The following is a 21,612-nucleotide window of genomic DNA, read 5'->3' as shown; positions in this document are numbered from 1 at the left end:
CTTGGAAGCTGGCGCGGTTACTCCAGAGCCTCAAGCCTCTAACCTGGGCCGCTGACATCAGGGAGGCAGCCAGGCTTCCCGGAGGCCTGGACAGTGGAGCATGTATTAGTTTCCTGCGGCTACTATAACAAGTCACCATACACTGAGTGGCTAAAAACAACATGGATTTATCATCTTATACAGGCATCTAGCTCGGAGCTACAGCAGGTCCATTCCAGAGCACTGCAACAGAGCAAACATCACAATAAAGCAAGCCAGCTGAAGTTTCTGGTCCCCCACTGCATGTAAAAGTTGTTTTCGCACTACACCTCGGCCTATTAAGTGTGCGACAATCTTATTCTGAAAAAGAACAATGCACATGCCTTGATTTTAAAATACTTTATTGACACAAAGACATGAAGTGAGCAAATGTTGTTGGAAAAATGGCACCGGTAGACTTGCTCAACTCAGTGTGGCCACAAACCTCCAATTGGTAAGAAACACATTATCTGCCAAGTGCCATAAAACAAGGTACGCCTATGGTCCTGGAGGTCAGAAACCCAAAGTCGGTCAGCAGGGCTGCATTTCTCCTGGAGGCTCTAGGGGAGAATCCATTCCCTCGCCTGTTCTAACTTCTACAGGCTGTCCACATGCCCTGGCTTACGGCCCCACAGCGTTCCAGCCTCTACCTCCATCACTTCTCCTTCTCTGACTTTGACACTCTGGCCTACCTCTTTATGACGGCCCGCCCAGATCACCCAGAATAATCTCCCCATCTCCAGACCCTTAATTACATCTGCAAAGTCCCATCTGCCATGTAAAGTAACGCAACCACAGGCTCCAGGGATTAGGGCGTGACCAGTACTCAGCCCACCACAGAGCTCAAAGACCGGAAGAGGACTCCCCTTACTAGCACTTTTCTAGAGTCAGGCCTTTTTGCCTTAAGAATATTTAAAATAGCTTAACAAAGCACAGCTAATTAAAAAGAAAAAACACCTGTATGAATACCTACTGTCACCTATTAACTGCCTACCATGTACCAGCACAAACAGAAAGAGGCATGGTGGACGCCATGTGGGGAGGTTATGTGTCCAGCTGGGAAGTAGCAGGGCCCCCCTGAGCCCACATGTCTCCCTTGAAAGGCACTGATGTTGAAAGAGGTTGTATTTCTTCCCTCAGGGACAGGAAGGCAGACCCCAGTCCAGGGCTAGGTTTAGGTGGGATGGCTCAGGGGCACTCCCCACCCTTGGACGCTGTCCTTGGACGCTGTCCTTGCCGAGGATCCCCGCCGTCTGGCACAGGCCAAAGAACTGACAGAGCCTCTGACCTCCTTACAACCTAAGGAAATCTTACCTGTTCTCGGTGCTGGTAACTCACTCACCCTACTGACTGTACTCTTCGGGCATTGGTCCTGTATCCAGGGAACAGTTCTGAGTTGGCCCAGCGACAGAGGACGCAGCAGATTCCCAAGACAGGCCTGGGATTTGGAAGGGTCGTGGGATTTTACCGAAGGCTTGACAGGCCAGAGAAAGAGGAGCTCTATTTACAGATTGGCCTTCATCAGGCTGTCAACAAATTCCCCCCCAAAGGGATGGGCAGAGGCAGATAAAAACACAAAAGAAATGCATGCCCTATGTAGGCAAGAAAGAGATTCGATGCGTTCATCCCACCGATGCAGGAACAATCAACTGCCCCCTTCGTCAGGGTAGAAAATTCCATCCATCCAATCATTTAGAGTAAGCTGGAATGGTTTATGATGAAGAGTGGCCCACGGTGAGATACAAAAGATGACCAGAGAGGGAGTGAGGCGACAGAAGTGCCAGAGGAGGGGCCAGGGCTTGGAGACCCTGGTGACACCGCACTCAACGCTGGACTCTTGAATCGAGGCCATGAGTTCCCCGGGGCCTTGGGTGAAACCCGGAAGTGGGTGAGCGCCTCATCTTGTGTCCTGGTTCGGACTCCCCATGTGATGCATGTCACAATTCTCAACCTGTGACCCAAAAACCCAGCAATGAGTGACCAGGGGACTTGAGATCACCTACGTGGAGAGAAGTACAAGGATGAAGTAAATCCAACTCTCAGTATTAAGATTTTGGGGGGTGTTCAGCAGGTTTATACTCATGACAACCTGTGGATTAATTTAAGGAGCTTGAACTCATAAGAGAATCTGGCATATATTCACTTTGGGGTTTTTACCTGGAACGTGAAATTGAGATTAGATGTGTAATTTTCATTTTGGAGGTGGAAGAAAACTGTTAGTAAACAGCTTTGAACTGCTCCAGAGAACTTGACTTACACTTAATAATATTTCAACTGCTTTGTGCTGAGCAAGAATCTGCGGCCTCAATTTGAATTTGCCTCAGTGGGGAGTCTGATGTACTGCAAAGAATTATTCAAATCTGTAAATATGTTTAAAATATTTACAAGAACTTGTTTTGGGAGATTTAAATGGGATTGTTTGCGGAGTGGTTAACTGTTACATGTAGGAATGACTAGGACAAGCAAGAGGGTTTCTATGTTTACAGAAAAAATGGCATTATCCATATAATAAGATGTGTGTGATAACCTAAATAGCTTAAGAAATGGATTTAAAAATTTTTCTCTCTTTAGCAGGATTGAAAATGTAAAGTAAGGATATAGCCATCTGCACACATACAAGCAAATTTGAATATTGAGACCATCAAATAAGGGCATTTGTCTAAGGATGTAGAATAACTCAGTAAGCATACTTCCGTTCAAATGCCTCTTACCCAATTCTTTTCTAACGTGAGCAGTGAAAAGGTCGACTGACCTCTAGAAACTGTGGTATGGTCAAGTGCTCACACCTTGGGCTTAGGGAACTTCCTGGTTGGAACAATTTCCCTCTCTCCTCAACTCCTATACCACTGTGCCCTCAGTTAGACTTGCAGGTAAATAGCCAGAACAGGGTATCTTGTGTATCAGCCTCTCTCAAAGGACTTTGACCCTCTGAGGCCAGGCTCTGGTCTTGTTCCATGGTTTTCCCCATGGAGCTGCACCCACCACAGACCGACACCGAGCATTTACTGGACTTTTAACCAGCCGGTGGTAAATCCTACAGGAATGTTTCCCAAAGCAAATGCCAACTTCTACCCCATGTCCTTCCTTCTGAACAGTCCTCTTGCCTCTTTCCCTGGGCAGTAAGTATTCCAGAATGTTCTAAGATTCTAGGAGCTCTATGTGTTACTGCATTGGCTTTCCAACAGCACTATTATTGCCACTTAATAGCTAAAGGAACGATAGTGCAGTGTCCCCACTTTGGAAACAACAGTCTACTGCACTGGTATTATCACTGATAGTCGTCACTCCCTGTCCTGTAAGTAAAAGACAGCCTCAGGAAGGACAGACAGGCAAGGAGAAAAAACCGGAGAGGCTAGAGCAAGGCACACAGATCCCCTGGGGATCTTGTTAAAATGCAGGTTCTGATTCTGAAAGTGTGGGGTGGGGCCTGAGACTGCATTTCCAGCAAATTCCCAGGTGATGCTGGACTGCTGCTGTCTGCAGGACATTTTGGGGTTTTTTTAAGATTTTATTTATTTATTTGAGAGACAGCACACGCAGGAGGAGGGGCAGAGGGAGAGGGAGAAGCAGACTCGGGTCTCGAACCCAGGACCCCGAGACCATGACGTGAGCCGAAGGCAGACACTTAACCAACTGAGCCACCCAGGCGCCCCAACTGCAGGACATTTTGAATAGTGAGGGTCAAGAGGACTCTTACTGAGACAGTTCAGTATGTTCCCTTATAGCAAAAATAAGCAGAAGGGAGGGGCACACAAATGTCACAGAGCTGTCTGATGCGATAGAAAACAAAGGTAGGACTTATTACACAGCCCCTTCCTTACACATCCATGACCTTATCTTCAAATCACAGGAGCCTTCAGAGGAAACCACCCTTTCTTTCTTAAAATAAAGATAGCGACATGTAGGAGGATGGAATGTGCCAGGGTCAAAAACCTATTAAGGTTGGGTACAGTGGGCCCCCATCATCCTTGACCCACGCACCCTTCTGGAAAACAGTGAGCAAGGAGCAGGCCAAGAGTGGTCATGGGAGCACTGTTGCTTTAATATGGTGTGTGACAAGTAGTATCGAAATTGTCCACACTCTCCAATCTTACTCATTTTTAATCGGCAATAATTAAAACTAAAGGAAAAAAAGTGCGTTAACCACAACCTCTGGGCTTAAAAACGAGAAGACAAGACACATAAATTCTTTTCCTTAAAAAAGAGCCATTTCAAAAGATTTTCTTTAATATCATAAAATATTTTCATGGACAAGTGAGCTAGCAAACACACATGCACCAATGTGCCTTCTGATGAGATACCCCCCTACCCCACCCCACCCCCCGCTCCCACATCAAGGTGGACATGAGATTGGAGAAATGAATACAGCAGATGATACAGAGAGAAAAAAAAAATCGATAAAAAGTACAGAATAGAACATTGTGCTTGGTTATTGTCCTATGTCACAACAAAACAAAACATTTCGGTGCAAACAGTTAATTTTTCCTCTTTTCCATTTAAGTCTGGTGGAGAAAAAAATACTTTTTCTATAATAAAATATGTGGTTTTTTGGCTTTTTTTTTACTTTTTTTAACATAACTTTTTTTTTCTTTTTTGCAGAAAATAATTTTGTAAACTGTCACTTTGCGGGCAGGGAGGCTCGATGCCACGTGGGTCCCGGCTCGCCGGGCTCGAGGCTGAGCGAGGAGACCAAATCCCGGCGGGAGAGGGGGCAGCAGGGGCGCAGGGCGGGGGGGGCGCACAGCGGGCAGGGTGAGGGCGCTGGCCTGGGCGGGCGCGTTAGAGGTCACTCTCGCCGTACAGCGCCGTGGAGAAGGACATGTAGTCCAGAGCGCCCGGCACGGCATCAGGGCCGCTGTAGGGGGCCATCCTCGCGATGCAGTACTCGGCCTGGTCGGGCGGCAGCTCTCGGCGCAGCTCGTCCACCGTGATGTAGTTCTGCAGAGAGAGCGGGCAGGGCCGCCGGGATGTCACTGGGGGTGGCAGCACCTCGCCCCATCCCCGTCCCCTCCTCCTGCTTCTGGATACAGAGACGTGTGCGCGCGCACCCATGCACATGTATATCACGTATACATTTATATACGCACATGTTTATAATGCACGCACTTGCATACATACACACGTGTGTATATACAAAATGCATGTTCGTTTTCAATCTCCTGTCGTGCCATTTCCATACCTACTTTGGCCTGTGTGCAAGCTAATTCAAGCGCCAACTGCACCTATAATTCCATGTATCTCTCTAGTCTGCAGCAACCACGGGCTGGGGCAACACCAGCAGGGACTCCGGCTGGGACGCACACCCGCTCAAGTGAACACTCTGGAGGTCACGTAATTTCAGCAAATGCAGTGAGCATCCAAGCGTGACATCGCCATGGCGGACAGCTGTCTCCACCACGGTTGCGAGATGTGGGCCTGCCCCCACCTTGCCTGGTCTCAGCCCAGGTTTCTGTGTGTCCGTGACAGGTCTACTGGGAAGTTGCTTCCTTTAGGAGTTTTAGGCTCCAGAACAGTTCACTTGAGGCTCTGACCCGCAAGGTGGCCCCCCAGCCCCATGCCCTACCTCTGCCAGAGTCCCCTAGGAACCAGTTTCGAGGAGGGTAGGGTTACCCCTAGGTCACTCCAAAAGTCAGGAGCCCAGGCCCCTTTCTGGACCTCAGAGACCCAGAGTCACTTCAAGGAAGTGGTTTCTGAGGGTCATTCCAGCTCCAAGGTGCTAGGACTCTAATAGGGTGTCCTTAAACTTTAGGAACCGACCTTTAGGAACCTCTATTGGCTCAGTCTTTTTCCCTTATAGACTGAGACATTCCAGAAATTATGCTCCCCATTAGCTTTGGCTTTTTATAACTCAATCTTTTCAGTCTGGAGGAAAGATGGCAGAAGGATTATCCTATGAATTTTACAGAAAGGAACTCTGGCCTCTAGACATCCCCCGCTTTGCCAGTTTCCCCTGGTATTCCCACTGTTCCATTGCCAGGCAGGGGACTTGGGAAATTTGGAAACCGAAACTGACTGCTGCTCAGGGTAGACCAGTGCGAGACATGCTTCCCTCCCGCTCCCCGCCTGTGCCCGGCACGACGTAAGGGTGAAGTCTGAGTTCTCAGACGGCCCTTCCATCACTCGGTCACGTCCCCACCCCATTCTACCCACCTCTACTACTCATCGCTCCAGCCCAAGTGCGAAGGAGTCCCGCTCCCTGGCAGGAGACACCCCCTCACCCCCGTAGGCTCATATTGTGTCCTAACACCTTAGCTGATCCCAAAACATTACAGAAATGGGTGGAGGTGGACAGCAGGGGGAGGCCCAGTGGGAGGAAGGGGCCACGGGGTGCAAGTGACCTCCCCTCCAGATCGGAGTGGACCCTGCAAAGCACCCACGCCATAGCAGACCCACCTTGTCCCCAGCCAAGATCTTGAAGGAGGCCATGACTTGGTCCGCTGTGTCTGTGTCGGCGGTCTCCCGAGACATAAAGTCGATGAAGGCCTGGAACGTCACTACCCCCAGGCGGTTGGGGTCCACGATGCTCATGATACGGGCAAATTCTGCCTCTCCCTGGAGAGAAGAGCCAACCCCAGGCCTGTCAACCTCTCAGCCACAGGCTGCTGGGAATGTCTCATATGGACCTGAAGCCCCTGGGGGCTCAAAGTAGCCTGAGGCTGTGAGAGGGGGGCACAGCGGCCCCCTGACCTGACCTGGGCTGTCCTAAGGGCATCACAGGGACATCAGACCCAAGAGCGAAGACCCCGTTCAGGCTTCCCACACCCCACAGGTTCCCGTCGGAGCAAACGACGACAGTCCTGCCAACAGCTGTCGAGGCTGACGGCACGGGGCATGTACCGTGTGCCAGGTGCTCTTCTAATGGCTGCAGGCATTTCGCTTCTTTTCACCCTCCCCACCACTGTATGGCGCAGGTCCTTATTCCTTCCATCGGGTTTCCAGACGAGCAACCGGAGGCCCAGACAGGCTTGGTGACTTGCTCAAGGTCACACAGCCAGCAGGTAAAAGAGCTGGGGTTTGAGCTTGGATGGTCTGGCTCCACAACCTATGACCTCCCCACACTATACTTTGTGTGTGTCAGACCCATGCACAGCACTCACGGAAGTTCCTTCAGTGAGCCCTGACCGCAGTCCTGCTGGGGTCCCCTCACCTCATCCCGGTCCCCAAGCTGGTGATGGCAGAGCTGGGATTTACTCCTGGGTTCCCTGCGTCTCAAGCCTGTGCCCTTGCCCGGCCCGGGGCAGCCAAGCTCTGCCCTTTGCACTGCGGCCCAGGAGCTGCCTGGCTGCCCAGCTCAGGCCCCCGCTCTGCTCAGAAGGCCTGCGTGAGGGCACACAGCTGAGAAGACTGTGAAGGCCAAGGGGCGGCAGGCGTGGCCGGAGCCACCGCCAGGGCGGAGGCAGAAACCTCTGTGCTTCCTGAAAGATGAAGTCGAGCCCAACCCGACCCGGGAAGTCCAAACCTCCAGTCCTCCCTGCTAGCCTTGGGGTCAGCCCCACCATCCACCACGGGAGTGAAAAAGCCCATCTCCACAGTAAGTGCCAAAGAATACGCCAGCACAGAGACCGAGGTGAGAAGGCCAGACCCCTGGGACACACACAGGTCACGAGGCTGGGCCCAGCCTGCAGGGCGCCATCTTCCCGACAGACCAGAATCGTGAGGCCCCTCCAGTGAGAGCAGCCCCTAGCCTGAGGGCTTCCAGCCTGCCCTGGCCAGGACTCGGCTTCTCTGGCCAGCTGGCGGGCCCTCGTCAGAGCAGAGGGCGGGGTTTACGTTACCATGTTGTAACCCATGGAGATAAGGCAGGCGCGGAAATCATCCGTGTCCATCATGCCTGTCTTCTTCTGTGGGGGCAGTGGCACCGAGACACCGGAGGGTCAGAAGCAGGAGGAGGAAGGGCCGGCCCAGGGCCAGGAGGACAGGGCGCAGATGGCCAGAAGGGGAGGTCGAGGTGTATGGTTGGGGGGTGGTTAGGAAGGGAAAAGGAACACAGGAGGAGACACATCCACAGGAGGAGAGAGAATAGGGAGAGGCAAAAGTCCGTCCACAGGATGGAGAGTGACAAGGAGAGAGGAAGGTGGGCCCCGGGCAGGTTCCCACGAAAGACGACCGAAGGCAGAGGTCAGAGCAGTTGGAGCAGTGGGAAGAGGAGCCCGACATGGGCCAGACAGCAGGAGAGGACGAGCCCCGAGGCCCACAGGAAAGGGGAGACAGGGAGATCCAGACAGAGAGAGAGAAAAGAAAAAGGAGAAACGCGTTATTTCTCGGCCCGGATGCCACCCCTGAGCGTGCTCCATGCAGGAGGCGAGTACCTGGGGGTCGTTGCCAATATCATAACCCAAGCTGATGAGGCAGGCTTTGAACTCCTCGGGACCCAGCGTGCCGGAGTGATCCTGGGGCCGCCGTGCGCCAGGCAGCGAGCCATGCGGTGCCAGGGAGGTGGAGGCCGTGAGGGGAGGGGGTGGGCCATGCCCCGGGTGGAGGGTGGTGTGTGTGGGGAGACACGGGGACAAAGGCATGCGGGTGGAGAGGGTGGAGGGTGGAAGGGGCGGGGGGGGGGGAGGGGAAATAAAAGTGCACACGGTTAGACACACGGACGAGGTCCAGAGGGTGCCCTCTCCCTGGCACACGCAGCCCTGCTCTGGGAAGCAGGCCAGAGGGGAACACGGTGAGCCACAGGGGTGAGAAGCTCCCCCAGAAGGGCCCGGCCCACCCCGTGCCCAAGGCCCCAACCCGGCTTTCCAAGGAGGCTTCACCCACCCAGGAGGCTGGAGGACAGGGCAGGAGGCAGGGGCGGTGGGCAGCACTGAACCCCATGCTCTGACCCCTCTGGCTGCCCAGAAGCCCCAGGGCACTGGGAGGGCCGGCCCATGTAAAACCCAGCCTATCCCAGAGCCAGGATGAGAACCTAGGACAAATAATGCTGACGCCCCACAGAGTCTCCCAAAGACTGCTGGGGGTGGGGGGAGGGAGCCTCCCTGAGGCTAGGGGAGCCTTGCTCCCAAGGGCTGACTCCTTGTGGCCAGAGAGCAAGGGTCGGGGCCAGAGATCCTCTCTCCACTCACTACATGCACTCTTGCTCCGCAAAAGCAGGGACAACACACCGGGACAGGCTTTCTAAGGCCCGCTGGGAGGTGCAGTCAGGGCAGGCTGACTCCCTGCTCTCCCTTCTTCTCCTCCTCCTCCTCCTCGCTTGCCCAGGAACTGGCCCAGCATGGCTGCCCACCTCTTGGGCAGTGCCCTCCAGGGCCCTGGGGCAGGGGCTGGGGACTGCTCTAAGTGCGGGCGGTGGGGCTCTCACCCGGTCGAAGTGGTTGAAGGAGGCCCGGAACTCATTCATCTGCTCCTGGCTGATGCCCTTGGCATCTCGGGTCAGGATCTGATTCTCCACTTCGTTGATGGTCCTGGCGATGGTGGTGAGGAGCTGCTCCCAGCCCACACGGATGTGCTGGGGAGCGGGGATGAGGAGCCTGTCAGCAAAAGGGCCCCAGGCCTGGGCCTCGGCCGCTCCCGGCTACTCGTTCCCCCAATACTGAAACGGCCCAAGCAATCAAATCCGGACCGCCAGCCAGATTTACAGCATCACCAGGACAAGGACAACACACCAGGACAGAGGACCCAGATGATGAAAGGGGAAGCAAAGGAGGGCGCTGGCCTCCACCTGAGGCAGCAGAGACCAGAACTGACAGCGTGAGTCAAGTCAGGAAGGAGGGCCCTGCACATCCCCGCTCTAGCACCACACACACACGCCTTCACGGTCCAAACAATTCACCACTTGGAGAGCAGGTGCCTAAGCCAGTGTTTGGAGACCACCTGCATCTGAATCACCAGGGTGCTCAGCCTCATCCCAGACCTAGTGAATCAAATCCTAGAGCTGGAGCCTGCGAGTCTGCATTCTCAACAACCTCCCTGTGAAATTCAGAAGAGCCTGAAGACCCAGAGCTCCAGAGGGGAGCAGCAGCGAGTATCCCCTCACTCCCAAGTGAGAGTTTGTCCTCCTGTGATGAGCACTTCCCTTGGAAGATGGGTAACTGCCCCCTGCGCCAGCCCAGGGGGTGGGGAGCAGAAGGGGATATGGGGCTCCCTTCCCGGAGAAGCAAGGTCGGCGCCACCCACCTCCATGGTGTAGTTGGTGTGCTTGTTGTCGAAGATGAGGGCCTCCTGGATGAGCTGGTGGTCACCCTCCAGCTGGTCGATCTTGGGCTTGTAGTTGACAATGCTCTTTTCATACTGTCGCAGGTGGCTGAGCTGGTCCTCCAGGGTCCCGTGCATCTCGATGGAGATCCGCCCGATCTCCTGCTCACCCGGAAGGAAGTCCTTGTCAGACCACCCCACCTCTGTCCCTGGGGTAGGGACTGGGGCACCCAGGTCATCGGTCAGCCCCTCAGATGATTCTCGGTTCCCACCCCAGTACCAGGGAACCCATCAGTGGTCATTAGTCAACCAAGAACAAGACACATTGAGCAGGGACACACCTTGGTGTGGCAACAGCATCATAAAGGGGTATGAGAAGAATTGTCATTACCAGATGACATACTTCCCATCTCTCGGGTGCCTCTCAGCCTCAGAAAGGGGCTGCAAGGTCAGCTCCTCACCTAAACGTTCGCTCCTCTGCTTGCCATTCAAACTCCCCGCCCAAGCCTTGTTCCCAGCTATCACCCACCTCAGGGACTCTCTCTCTGCCCACAGATCCAGCTTCCTCACAGCCTCAGAGCACCTGACGCGCCTCCTCAGTGGCCACGCACCTGCTGTTCTGCCCCCACAGGGCCTGCCTTGGCCTGCCTCGATCCCACCTGCCCCACGGGCCAGGCCTCATCCCCCTTTCTGTCTTGACTTCATCTATGGAAACAAAACCTGTTTGTAAAAGCCTCAATTGTGCACTCAATTTGACCCAGCAAATATTTCCTAAGCAGCTACTACGCACCATGTGCTAAGCAGGTGGGGGTGGGGTGCAGGAGAGACACAAACATGAGCTCGACATGGTCTCTGCCCTCAAGGAGCTCAGAGGGACACCATGCTCTCTAACCCAAGCAGGGCCCCTTCCCTGATCTACAGCGCCCCAGGATCTGGCCCAACAACTCAACAAAAAAATTCCATGCTCGCCCGAGGCTCAGTTCTCTCTCTGGAAAGATCCTCTCTTTGACAAAGCTCTCTGCTCAGGAGGAAGGGAGACCTGCTCAGTCAAAGAAGCCAAAGGATAAATCAGCTAGTCAGTTCCCCAGGCACTCATCCTTCTGTGGGACTTCCTCATGTGGCTCTTTAATGGCAGCCCTGGGTGGGTCTTTGCTCACAAACCAGAGATCGAGATCAACCCACTGGCCTTCCCTGACAGGCTCCACACCCCTGTAGGGCAGCAGGCCCATCATGGGCTTGGGACAGGCATTCCTCCCGGGGTCCCGCCTAGGAGGAGACAGGGCAAGCCTGACGGCTGGGATGGTGCCCAGAGGGGCAGAAGCCCCCATCCCTGCCTCCCGTGAGGGGACGCACCTCCATCTTGGTCTGAATCCAGGGCCCGATGACATTGGCCTGGGCTGCGAACTGCTTACGTAGCCTCTCATTGTGTTGCTGGCGGGCGTGCTCCTCTGTCAGGGCCTGGTCCCTCCGAGGCACCAACTGCCGCACCTGGGGTGGGGACAATCATGGGACGTGGGCAACGGGCCGGCCACCTGCCCCATACTTCAGATGAGGAAATGGAAGAGGCACGAAGGGAAGGGGCCAGGCAGGTATAGAACAGGAGTGAACACATGGACCTGTTCCAGAAACTCCATCGTTCATTAACTGGACCGATGAGTACTTACCGTGTGATAGTGAAAAAAATAAGATCAATAAAAATCAATAAAAATCAACCAAAAAAGGGGACAAAATCCCTGCCCTTATAAAACTTTCAATGGCCCAGCCAATGCCCCACCCAGCCCTTGCACTCACGTGCTCCCATTTGCCATTGATCTCCTGAGGAGTGATGGTTGTGTAGGGGTTGGTGCCCGCCATGTTGACGTGGTAGGTCTGGACAATCTTGGACACCTCGTTGTGGATACCCAGGATGGCCAGACGCTCCTTGTCGGCATCAGGGAGGGTGGCCTTGAACTGCTCGTGGGCTGTGGTCAGTCCCTGGGTGCGAGAGAAGCACAGTGACCGGTGCCTCCTGTGGGCAGGATGAACTAAGGGAGCCCTACAGGTCCCAGGGTAGAGGGGGGTGGCAGGGCCACTGAAGGCCTGGCCCCACCCCAGCTGGGAGACCCAGAGGCATCAACCAAGGATGCTCATGGCTGAGAACCAGGCGGGCAGGGCCAGCCATGGGGAGGTGAAGGCAGAGCCATCAAAGCAATAGCTTCATGCTTAGGGCTGGTGAAGTCAGGAGCAACCACCCTAGAGTGTACCCCATCCCACAGTCGGGTCAGGGACAAGGGTGCCCCAGGTCTGCTCCCCAGGTGACCCTCCCCAACCCAGGCTTCCTTTGCAAAATCTTTTAAATCCAATCCCCTGCAGCTGTATAAAAGAATGAGGAAGCTATTAATATGCAATGAGCTCCAAAACATTAAGTTAAAAACAAGGATTCAGAATACAGTATATAATTCTGTGTTAAAGAGGGTATGGGGAAGAACACATTAATTAATAAATAAATACATGAAGAACACAAAAATAAATATAAACTAATGAATAAATAAAAAAATGCCTGCATATGCCCTTCCCTCTGGGGAGGGCACTAGGGTAGGAGGGAGAATTTACAGCATATCCTTTTCATCTTCTAGATTTTATACCATCTGCATATATTACCTAATCAAAATACATAAAATGTAATTCGTTCAAATGTATAAAATCCTTGGCCGCTATCCCCATCCCCACAGAGCAGTTCTGCAGGAGCGAGGTTTGCACGGGGGCCTGGGGGAGCCGGCCTCTGGGGGTGAGGGGTCTGCAGCACACCTGGATCTCCTCGATGGTGTGCACGATGAAGGTGTCCTGCAGATCTTCCATGGCCCCCTCCATCCAGTTGTTGAAGGGTGCGGCCCGCTTGGCATACTCCAAGTACAGCTGGTCAATGGTCTCCAGCAGTTTCTCTGTCCGCTGGGGGTGACAATTGAGGGGAAGGGGTGGACAGGGAGATATTCAGCAGAGTCATATCCAGAATCATCACTCCCTGCCCACTCCCCGCGCCCCACCCCGCCCCGCCCCAGGCCTCCAAGACCCTCCTGGCCAGCCACAAGGGGTCTAGGTCTGGATGCACCAGACTAAGTCAGACAGAAAGACTAGGCTTTCTCTGGGACACTGGTTCTTAATGAGGGATCTACAGACCCTCCCACATTTGGAATCACCCAGCCTGGCCCCCGGTCTGACCTGTAGAATAGGAAAGTTCTCAAATGGCTAGGGTTGGGCTGCGAAGTGCACTAGACCAGGAGGAGGAGGTGTGGTTAGAGCCAGAGAGGAGGCATCTCCAGCAAGGCAAAGCTCAATCCAGTGCCAGGGTGAACCTTCGACAGGCAGGCCAGAGCAGGTCCAGGGAACCCAGCGGAGCCTTCTGGCTCAAAGCAAAGGGACTCACAAAGCAGGAAGAGGCACCCAGAGCTGCTAGAGGCAGGCCTCCCTCTCCCTCAGGGGCCCTCACCTCCAGAGCTTCCCTCCGCTTCTGGGTTAGGGCTCCCAGATTGTCCCACTGGTCACAGATCTTTTGGCACCGGGCATTGACACTGGGTGAGTCATAATAGTCCAGCTCACTAGAAGGCAAGAGACAGGAAGGGTCCAGTGACCCGGGTTACCTCCAGGACCTGCTCTCCTCCCTGGGGCTGGAGGTGCGAGAAGCACGGGGGGGCCTTCTAGGTGCCCCTCCCACCCCCCAACTCCTTGGCTTTCAGAAGACTGCTGGGAGACAAATGAAGGCCAGTTCTGTCCGGGGCCCCTGGCACACCTCGGCTGGAGGCGATGCCAGTCTTGACCCCAGTGCCCCACGGCAGGGAGCCTCTGAGGCCCAGCAAGAGCTCTGGCCCTGCACTAGTTCCAGGAAAGGACCAGATGCCCTCAGCAGTAGGGTCACGGGCTCATTCTCCGCCTGGGGGGACACTCAGTCTTCTGTATTGATGCCCTTCCCACTCGGGCGCCCGCTGTACCCCCGTCCTCGCCTCTCACAGCCACACCTCGCCTCCCACAGCAGCCCCAGCCCTTGCCGCGCCTCGCCTCGCCTACTTGAGCTCCTGCGCAATGGCAGCGATCTGCTCCACGCGGTCCTGGTGGGCGGCCAGGTCGCTCTCAAAAGCCTCGTGCTTCTTGAGCAGGGCCTTGATCTCCGAGAGGGTGGCAGTCTCATAATCCTTCTGCCGGAGCATAGCCTCTTTGCCTGGGTTCAGAGAGAGGGGGTACAAGGCTGAGCAGAAGCCGGAGGCCCCATCTTCTTGGCCCCGACCGTCCACCCCTCGGGGCCCCAAGAGCCCCATATCCGGGGGCACGACGTCCCCAGATGTCCACCATACAGCGATCGATCATCTGCAGCTTGAGAAAGCGATGTGCAGCAGGAACACCCACTAAGAGGCCGAGTCGGGGAAGTTCCTACTTTCCATGGAACACGTACGGGGCCACGAGGAGTGGTTACATACGAAGACTACACAGGGCTAGGCCCCGTGGTATAGCCAGGAAAGAACCACCCAAGCACCTCAGGGGTGCCCCATCTTTAGAGCTTCTCCAGCTATTGTTGCTAGCCCCCAGCAGCCCTGCAGGGACCCCTCCCCTTAATTACTCTCACTGTGGTCCGCATGTCCAGTGCACTCTACACAGAATCCAACAGTGGCCAGAACCTTCTCTGTCAGGGGCACCGCCCTCTCTTTAGCAGTGGGGCGGGGCTGGCATGTCTTGGATTTCTGCTTCCCAGGAGGAAACGGGATGAGAAACGAACCTCCTGGGACTGTTGTTACATGATGTCTGACAGCTGTCCCGTGAAGCGTCTGGTACAGGACAGGGGCCGCCCTGGCCTGGCCTGGCCCGTGCGCCCACCCTCCCCATCTGGGCCCATCAGGGATGCTCAGTCCTGCTCAACAAATGAAGGCTGGGCTGTGGAGGCTGGAAGACGGTGCCCGATGTGGCCTTTCTTTCCTTCCCTCTACTTTTTTTTTTTTTTAAGAATTTTTAAAGATTTTATTCACTTATTTGAGAGAGAAAAAGCATGAGCAGGGGGAGGAGCAGAGGCAGAGGGAGAAGCAGACCCCCATGGAGCAGAGAGCCCAATGCAGGCTCGATCCCAGGACTCTGGGATCGTGACCTGAGTCGAAGGCAGACGCTTAACTGACTGAGCCACCCAGGTGCCCCTTTTTTTAAGATTTTATTTTTAAGTCATCTCTACACCCAAGGTGAGGCTCAAACTCACAACCCCAAGATCAAGAGTCTCATGACAGCAAGGCGCCCCTCCACTTTTTTTTTCTTTAGGTCAGAATAATAATATGACAAGTTTAGGGGGAAAGAAATTACAGCTGAGCCTACTTATCTACTCCATTCCCATCTTTCCTTATACAGATGCTATGTTACAACCAGCAGGTATATGTAAGCTGTCTTTCCTGCCTTTCAAACATTCAGCAGCACATCATCAGTCTCTGCTCCGGCTCCAGTTGCCACATGTGTCCCCTCCCGTGGCTGAGCCACCACTGGCATGACCACCTGCCACGCTACTGTGGGGCATCCAGGCCCCTCAGCTTATGCTATTAGAGAGGCTCTCACGGCAAATCTCTCTGGACGTGTGATTTCCCTACGTTCAGGGTTAATTCTTTAGACAGTCTCAAGAATTCCCGGGTCGGCAGGCAGTGCCACGGCTAGGCGTGGACGTGCGCAGCCACACTGCTTTGCCCAGAGGTGGTGCCAGTGTCTACGGCCCATACACCAGCTGGTGGCGGGCCGGCTGACGGGGCCGGCCCCTGCTCTGTACCTTTCTGTGAGCTGCGCCTTGGCCCTGGAGCGGACATGATCGAAACATGTGGGTGAGCTGGTGCGATCCCCCCTTCCACCCTGCAAAAGACTATTCCAGATGTGATTTTTCTTTCTTTGGAGTTAACTTCAGCTGCCAACAAGCAGACACCAGACATGGCCCCAAGTGCCTCCAAGTTGGAGTAATGGAGACATGCGTGTGCTAACACGGCAAAGGCTCTGGGTCACTATAACGGGAGGCTGGAAACAGGAAGAGGGAAGGCAGAGGAGGAAAAATGCCCAGGGCTACCATTTACGGAGTGGGCTCTATGTGCCCGGTGCTCAGCTAAGCATAAAATGTCCTTATGATGTTTACTCCTACAACAAGCCTAGGAGGAGGCATGCTGAGTTGAACAGTGTCCCCCAAACTCATGTCAAACCAGAACTCCAGAATCTGACCCTAATTGAAAATAGGGTCTTTGCAGATGCAATTAGTTAAGATGAGGTCATAGGAGACTAGGGAGGGCCCTAAATCCAATGACTGGAGCCTTTATTAGAAAAAGGAGAGACACAGAAGCAGCCATGGGGGGTTGGAGGCAGAGACTGAACTAAGCCAGTGACACCAAGGATGACCAGCAACCACCAGATGCCAGGAAGCAACACGGAGAGCCTTGTCCTCAGAGCCTCCAGAGGGAGCCAACCCTGCCAACCCTTCTGCTTTGGACTCCTCCTGACCTCCTCCTCCTGAGAAAGCACGTTTCTGTTGTGTGAAGCCACCCAGTGTCTGGTCCTTTGTACCAGCGGCCCTAGGAAGCTAACACAGGAGAGGGCGCATGGTCATCTGCATGTCACAGATGAGGGAACGAGACCTGGGGGCTAAATCGCTGGTCCAAAGTTACTCTGCTTCTAGGTGGCAGAGTTGGGATGAGAACCCCAACCTAACAGACTCAGGGAAGAAGACATCATCACGGTGACCAAAACCAACAATGAATTACATATACGTAGCATCATCCTATCCCAGGTATCCATTCATTCCGTTCCCCTAAACCTATGAAGTTGGCACTGTGATTATCCCCACTTTACAGACGAGGAAGCAGAGACACCTAAAAGGCTAATGAACTTGTCTATTGACAAGTACTGGTAAGAGACAAAACAAACAAGCAGCAAGAGAGAAAGAAGCCGTAGCTGGCGCCTCAGCTGGTGGAGCACGAGAGCCAGCACCCCCGGGGGGAAACAGGAGGCTGGGCTGGCCTCACCGTCCGTCCAGGCCTCATGGATTGAGGCCTTCTGCCGGAACTTCTCTGCCAGGTGGTCGAGCCGCTCCAGCCTCCGGATCTCATTCAGCAGCCACTCCTCGTAGCCCTTCTCCGCCTGCTCTAGGCAGCCCCAGGCATTGTTGATGTCCTGTAGGGATGGGAGGCACAGGGTCAGCCCCTCCTGGCCCCCGAGACCCACCACAGCTGCCCCATGCCTTCTAGAAGAAGCCCCTTCCCCATCTCAGCCACGCACACCCAGCCCCACATTGGTGTTTCCCAGGCTCCTGGGCACCAGGCCTCCTGGGCTGGGAGCGAGGCCCCAAGTCCACAAGGGTCACCCAGCTATAGGGCTTTGGGCGTGCAGCTCTGTGCGGAAAGAGCCCGAGGCCCTCTGTGGCCCAGGATGCTGACCAATCACAGAGAATGTAGGGCCAGCCAGGGGAAAAGAGCAACAATTGAATGAGGCAAGCAGGCATGGGAGCCTCCCAGGCTCCCCACATCTCTGGATCTGCTCATGGGCTCTGGGCAGTAGCCTGGAGCCTGCAGAGACCCTGGTCCGGGCGAGCTGGCCAAGCATCTGAGGACAGTGACAGCTGCTGAGCACAAACCCACAGCCCTTCAGACACGGAGCCACCCACAGGGTCGCTCCTACAATTAGTACAGGGTGCCCGCTGGGCAGATAGGGGCTGAACCAGCCTGCATGCCACCTGGAGGCCCCGGGGACGGGCTACATCCACCCGGAGGAGGGGGCTCTTCTAACTCACACAGAGCACCCTCTGTTAGCAGGGGCTCTAGCCACCTAAAAGTTGCTGTTTTAGCCTGGAATCTGTAAAAAGACAGCCGCTTTCCAAAGTGCAGATACAATGGCCAGAGACTCTTTCCTCTCCTCCAGGGTCCCCCGGGATCCCGCCTCCTTCCAACGGGCTTTGCCTGTCCCCGGCCCCTCCCGCCTTATATGCCCACGCCTCCTCATGACTTCTCATTTTAAAGGGCAAAAGCTCTATCTTGGTGAATTCTTAAATTTTCTTTTGCATGCTTCCCTGGCTCATAACATTTCTTCCCAAGTCTGAGGACAAGGTAAGCGGGAAGCAGTAATAACTTAAGTAACCTAAATGAAGAGAATTTAACAACTCGGAAAGCCATTCACAATATAATTTTAATTTTTTTTTAAAAAGCAACTTATCAAATAACATGCTTTAGGATTTCCTTAAAAATTATATTTACATAGACTAAAAGAATCTTTTCCAAAAATCTTTTCTTTTTCTTAAGGAGGCTCTGTGCCCAGTATGGAGCCCAACTCGGGGCTTGAACTCACGACCCTGAGATCCAGTCCTGAGCTGAGATCAAGAGTTGGATGCCCAACCAACTGAGCCACCCTAACATTTTTTAAGTTGATATTGGGTAATTGAGATTGAGTAATTTCTATTTTCTGTATTTTGCCTATTTGTATCTTTGAAATATCCAACCAAAAAAAAAAAATCCATTACATTTTTTATATGGTAATACACTTTTTTTAAAGTGCTTAAAAAAGATTCCACGGCAATAAAAAATTATCTTAATTGCTATTGAATCGAGCCCTGTTTGGTTCAATATGTCAAGAGGCATTTTGTTTGCCAAGATGGTTTCTGAGGGGTGGGGGAGAAGGTGGTGCTGGGGGGTCCAGGTGAATATTCTGGGGTCTGGCAGGGCAAGTCGGGCCTGGAATAGTGGGGGGTGTGGGGGTTGAGCCTGGGGGGCAGGCAGGGGAAGACATGTCCTGCCCTGACCGGGAGCAGCTTGGGGCTGGAGGTGGCGGTCCAGCCTGGGGGGGCGGGGGGGTGGCACTCACCGAGACCATCCTGCCCTCAGAGGGCATGAAGGCGGGTCGGTTGCTGAGGCGCAGCTTGGTCTGCAGAGTGTTGAAGTTGATCTCCAGCTGGCACTTCTCCTGCACTTTGGGCGGCTTGTGCAGGCGCCGGTAGTCCCGGAAATCCTCCAGCTTCTGCTGCATGGCGTGCATGGTGTTCTCCGGCGCCCGGTTCTCCAGCCATGGGATGGTGCGGCGGATCCACTCCAACAGCTGGAGGGCGGAAGGGGTGAGGATGCTGGGAGCGGGGGCAAGGGCTGCTTCCCTCTCCTCCTGATGGCCGTTTGGCCCTTCCCACGCTGTGGAAGCTGGGGGGAGGGCTCTCCTGACAGCACACTCTGTCCCAACTGCCACTCCCCAGCCACGAGGCCAGGTTCCAGGGTGCTCCTTCATGCAGCCTGGCCACCAGCCTCCTCTCTGCTAGGGGAGGAGGCTAACTCCACCTCCCTGCTCTGCCAGACCTGGTGGGAAGTCAGCGCGACTAGGAGCAGACCCGAGCTCCGGTTCCAGCTCTACCACCTGGCTGGGCCTCCGTGTCCTCATCCGTACCAGGGAGGGGTGCACAGTTGTTTCCCGAGGCCCTTGTCACCTGGCCATCTAGAATTCTAGAATGAGGATCTCTGACTCAAAAGGGAAGAGGCCGGCTTCTGGGGCACAGGCAGGGAACAGCCTGGGTAAGGTGATGACAGTGGAGAAGCTGCAGGGGGAGTGTTGGTGGTCACAGGAGGCAGAACGAGCGCCTGCAAGGTACCAGCCTGTCCCCCAAATGAACTCACTGGCATAATGACGGGGACCCCATGGGGTTAGGTGCTGTGAGCCTCCACCAGGCTGCAGAGGGGTGACCGAGCACCGTGAGGTGCCAAGGTGAGGAGGCTAGAATGGAAGAGCAGGGATTAAGCCTGGCACCTGGGTTCTTAGTATGCTGGATGGCAGATCCACCAGAGGCTCAGAAGGCTGAGTTCTTTTAAGGAAGAAGCAAGTGGATCCCTACAGCATCTGCTCCTGGCTCAAAGCCTAAAGTGACCCAAATAGAGTCAATGGCGAAACCCAGAACAGCAGACCCAGCACTATCTCCTCCTGTCCCCTGGGTGGGCCCAGCTGCTAAGCTAGCTTGAGCCAGCACAGGTCCCTCTCCAGGTCACATCCTCGCAGAACCAGGCGTCCTCCTTTTCTAGGCCAAGCCTCTCACAGAACAACAGTATACCAGGCTAGAAAGGCCCCTGAGATCTCTTTCTTGGCTTAGCTCTCACTTGAGAAGTTAAAAAAAAAAAAACAAGACCCAGAGAGGTGCAGAGTTTGCCAGGCTCACTGTTTGTTGGTGAGAGAAAAAGCCGGGGACTCGGCTCGATTGGCGCCCCCCTCTGCCTCCTGGGAGAACGAATGGGTGAGGAGCGGAAGCTTCCCTGGATCTGCTGTGCTGAGACCAAGGACTACACCCAGCCTCAGACTGTGCCCCAGGGGTGGGTTTGGGGGGACAGGTTCTGGGGGCTCCCTCTTCCCCCAGGGTGGGGTAGCAGAGCCTGGCTGGAGCCGGGCCAGGAGAACCCAGGAGGTACCCACATCGCTGGCCAGCTTCTCATAGTCTTCCATGAGCTGCTCGTTCTCCTGGTTGACGGCCAACACCTTGCAGATGCGATTGGCTGCTGTCTCCGCCTGGCAACAAGAAAGGTGGGGAGGGGGTGCTCACGGTCAGCCCTGGGTAGCAAGAGCTCTCACCCCTGCAGCTCCACGTGGCAAGAAGGCAGCTCTCAGGGCTTCGAATCCACCGCCTCCTCGCCAGCTTCTGCCAGCCCACGCTGGGTCCCACGGATCAAGGGAGCCCAAAGAGAGATCTTGGTGGCTGAACTGGGGGCCCCTGGAAAAGGACCTGAGTTTGAGGCCAATCATGCATGTTGGGAAGACACTAATGTGATGACTGATACAATCAAAATGTTCAGGTAAAGAGGTGAGAAAATGCACACCCAGCCGAGAATCCCAAGTGGAGGCCCTGGGGATTCTGAAGGCTCAGGCTCTCAGGCTGAATTGGCCAGGATCTTGGGAGATGCAGAAATTCAAAGCTGGGAGTCTGGAATAAGGTGCCTAGTGAGAAGCAGCAGGGCCTCTCAGGATCCCTACAGAATCTGCTCCTGGCTCAAAGCCTAAAGAACATCAGAGAAGACTCGGAGACCCTCTATGGCACGAAGGTGAGATATAGGACCAACCCAGAACAGGCAGAACATCCAGAAAGCTAGGCGCCTGTGGGAAGGCTAAGTGCGGGTCTTGCGCTGAGGGAGTGCTGGGCTAGCAGATGCCCCACATGGGTCCTGGTGACGAGAGGAATGAGAGGGGACTAACTGGAAATCAGAGGCAAAGGCCCAGAAACTCCAGGGGACACTGCCTTCTGGGGCCATGGAGGGCACTGTGGACCCAACACCGGCAAGGGCCACATGTCCCTATATCACCAGGCGCTCCGGTAATTTTTAAAATCTATCTTTTCACATCATGACCCAACTACAAGGGGAGGGGAACTCAAAGCCTTTTTGGGGGTCCTGGGATAGAAAGACAGCCTAGGGGTGGGAGCAGATAATGCCGATGAAAAGACAGATATGGGGCCCTAGAGAAGGGTGACCCTGCAGATGA

At 54.6% G+C, this 21,612-nt stretch overlaps 1 protein-coding gene across 4 annotated transcripts in view; it reads right to left on the bottom strand.

Moving 5' to 3' along the window:
* Positions 1 to 4,225: 4,225 nt before the first annotated feature.
* Positions 4,226 to 21,612, bottom strand: part of ACTN1 (actinin alpha 1) — a 92,882-nt gene continuing 75,495 nt past the window's right edge. Inside the window, exons 9-22 of one of the 4 annotated variants that reach the window (XM_034993043.1) lie at positions 20,554 to 20,646; positions 18,976 to 19,206; positions 17,148 to 17,295; positions 14,191 to 14,341; positions 13,616 to 13,724; positions 12,937 to 13,077; positions 11,941 to 12,123; positions 11,503 to 11,637; positions 10,132 to 10,311; positions 9,317 to 9,463; positions 8,328 to 8,408; positions 7,794 to 7,859; positions 6,412 to 6,570; positions 4,226 to 4,956 (exon numbers count right to left, since the gene is read on the bottom strand). In XM_034993043.1, the coding sequence (XP_034848934.1) occupies positions 4,798 to 4,956; positions 6,412 to 6,570; positions 7,794 to 7,859; positions 8,328 to 8,408; positions 9,317 to 9,463; positions 10,132 to 10,311; positions 11,503 to 11,637; positions 11,941 to 12,123; positions 12,937 to 13,077; positions 13,616 to 13,724; positions 14,191 to 14,341; positions 17,148 to 17,295; positions 18,976 to 19,206; positions 20,554 to 20,646 (1,983 nt within the window). In that variant the 3' untranslated portion in view covers positions 4,226 to 4,797. The remainder of the gene's footprint in view (positions 4,957 to 6,411; positions 6,571 to 7,793; positions 7,860 to 8,327; positions 8,409 to 9,316; positions 9,464 to 10,131; positions 10,312 to 11,502; positions 11,638 to 11,940; positions 12,124 to 12,936; positions 13,078 to 13,615; positions 13,725 to 14,190; positions 14,342 to 17,147; positions 17,296 to 18,975; positions 19,207 to 20,553; positions 20,647 to 21,612) is intronic. The other 3 variants (XM_034993046.1, XM_034993044.1, XM_034993045.1) reach the window with 3 other exon arrangements.

This window comes from Mirounga leonina, unplaced genomic scaffold, assembly GCF_011800145.1.
Source record: "Mirounga leonina isolate KUSES-001 unplaced genomic scaffold, KU_Mleo_1.0 Mir_82, whole genome shotgun sequence".
NCBI lineage: Eukaryota > Metazoa > Chordata > Mammalia > Carnivora > Phocidae > Mirounga > Mirounga leonina.
This window is presented reverse-complemented; position numbering and strand designations above follow the sequence as displayed.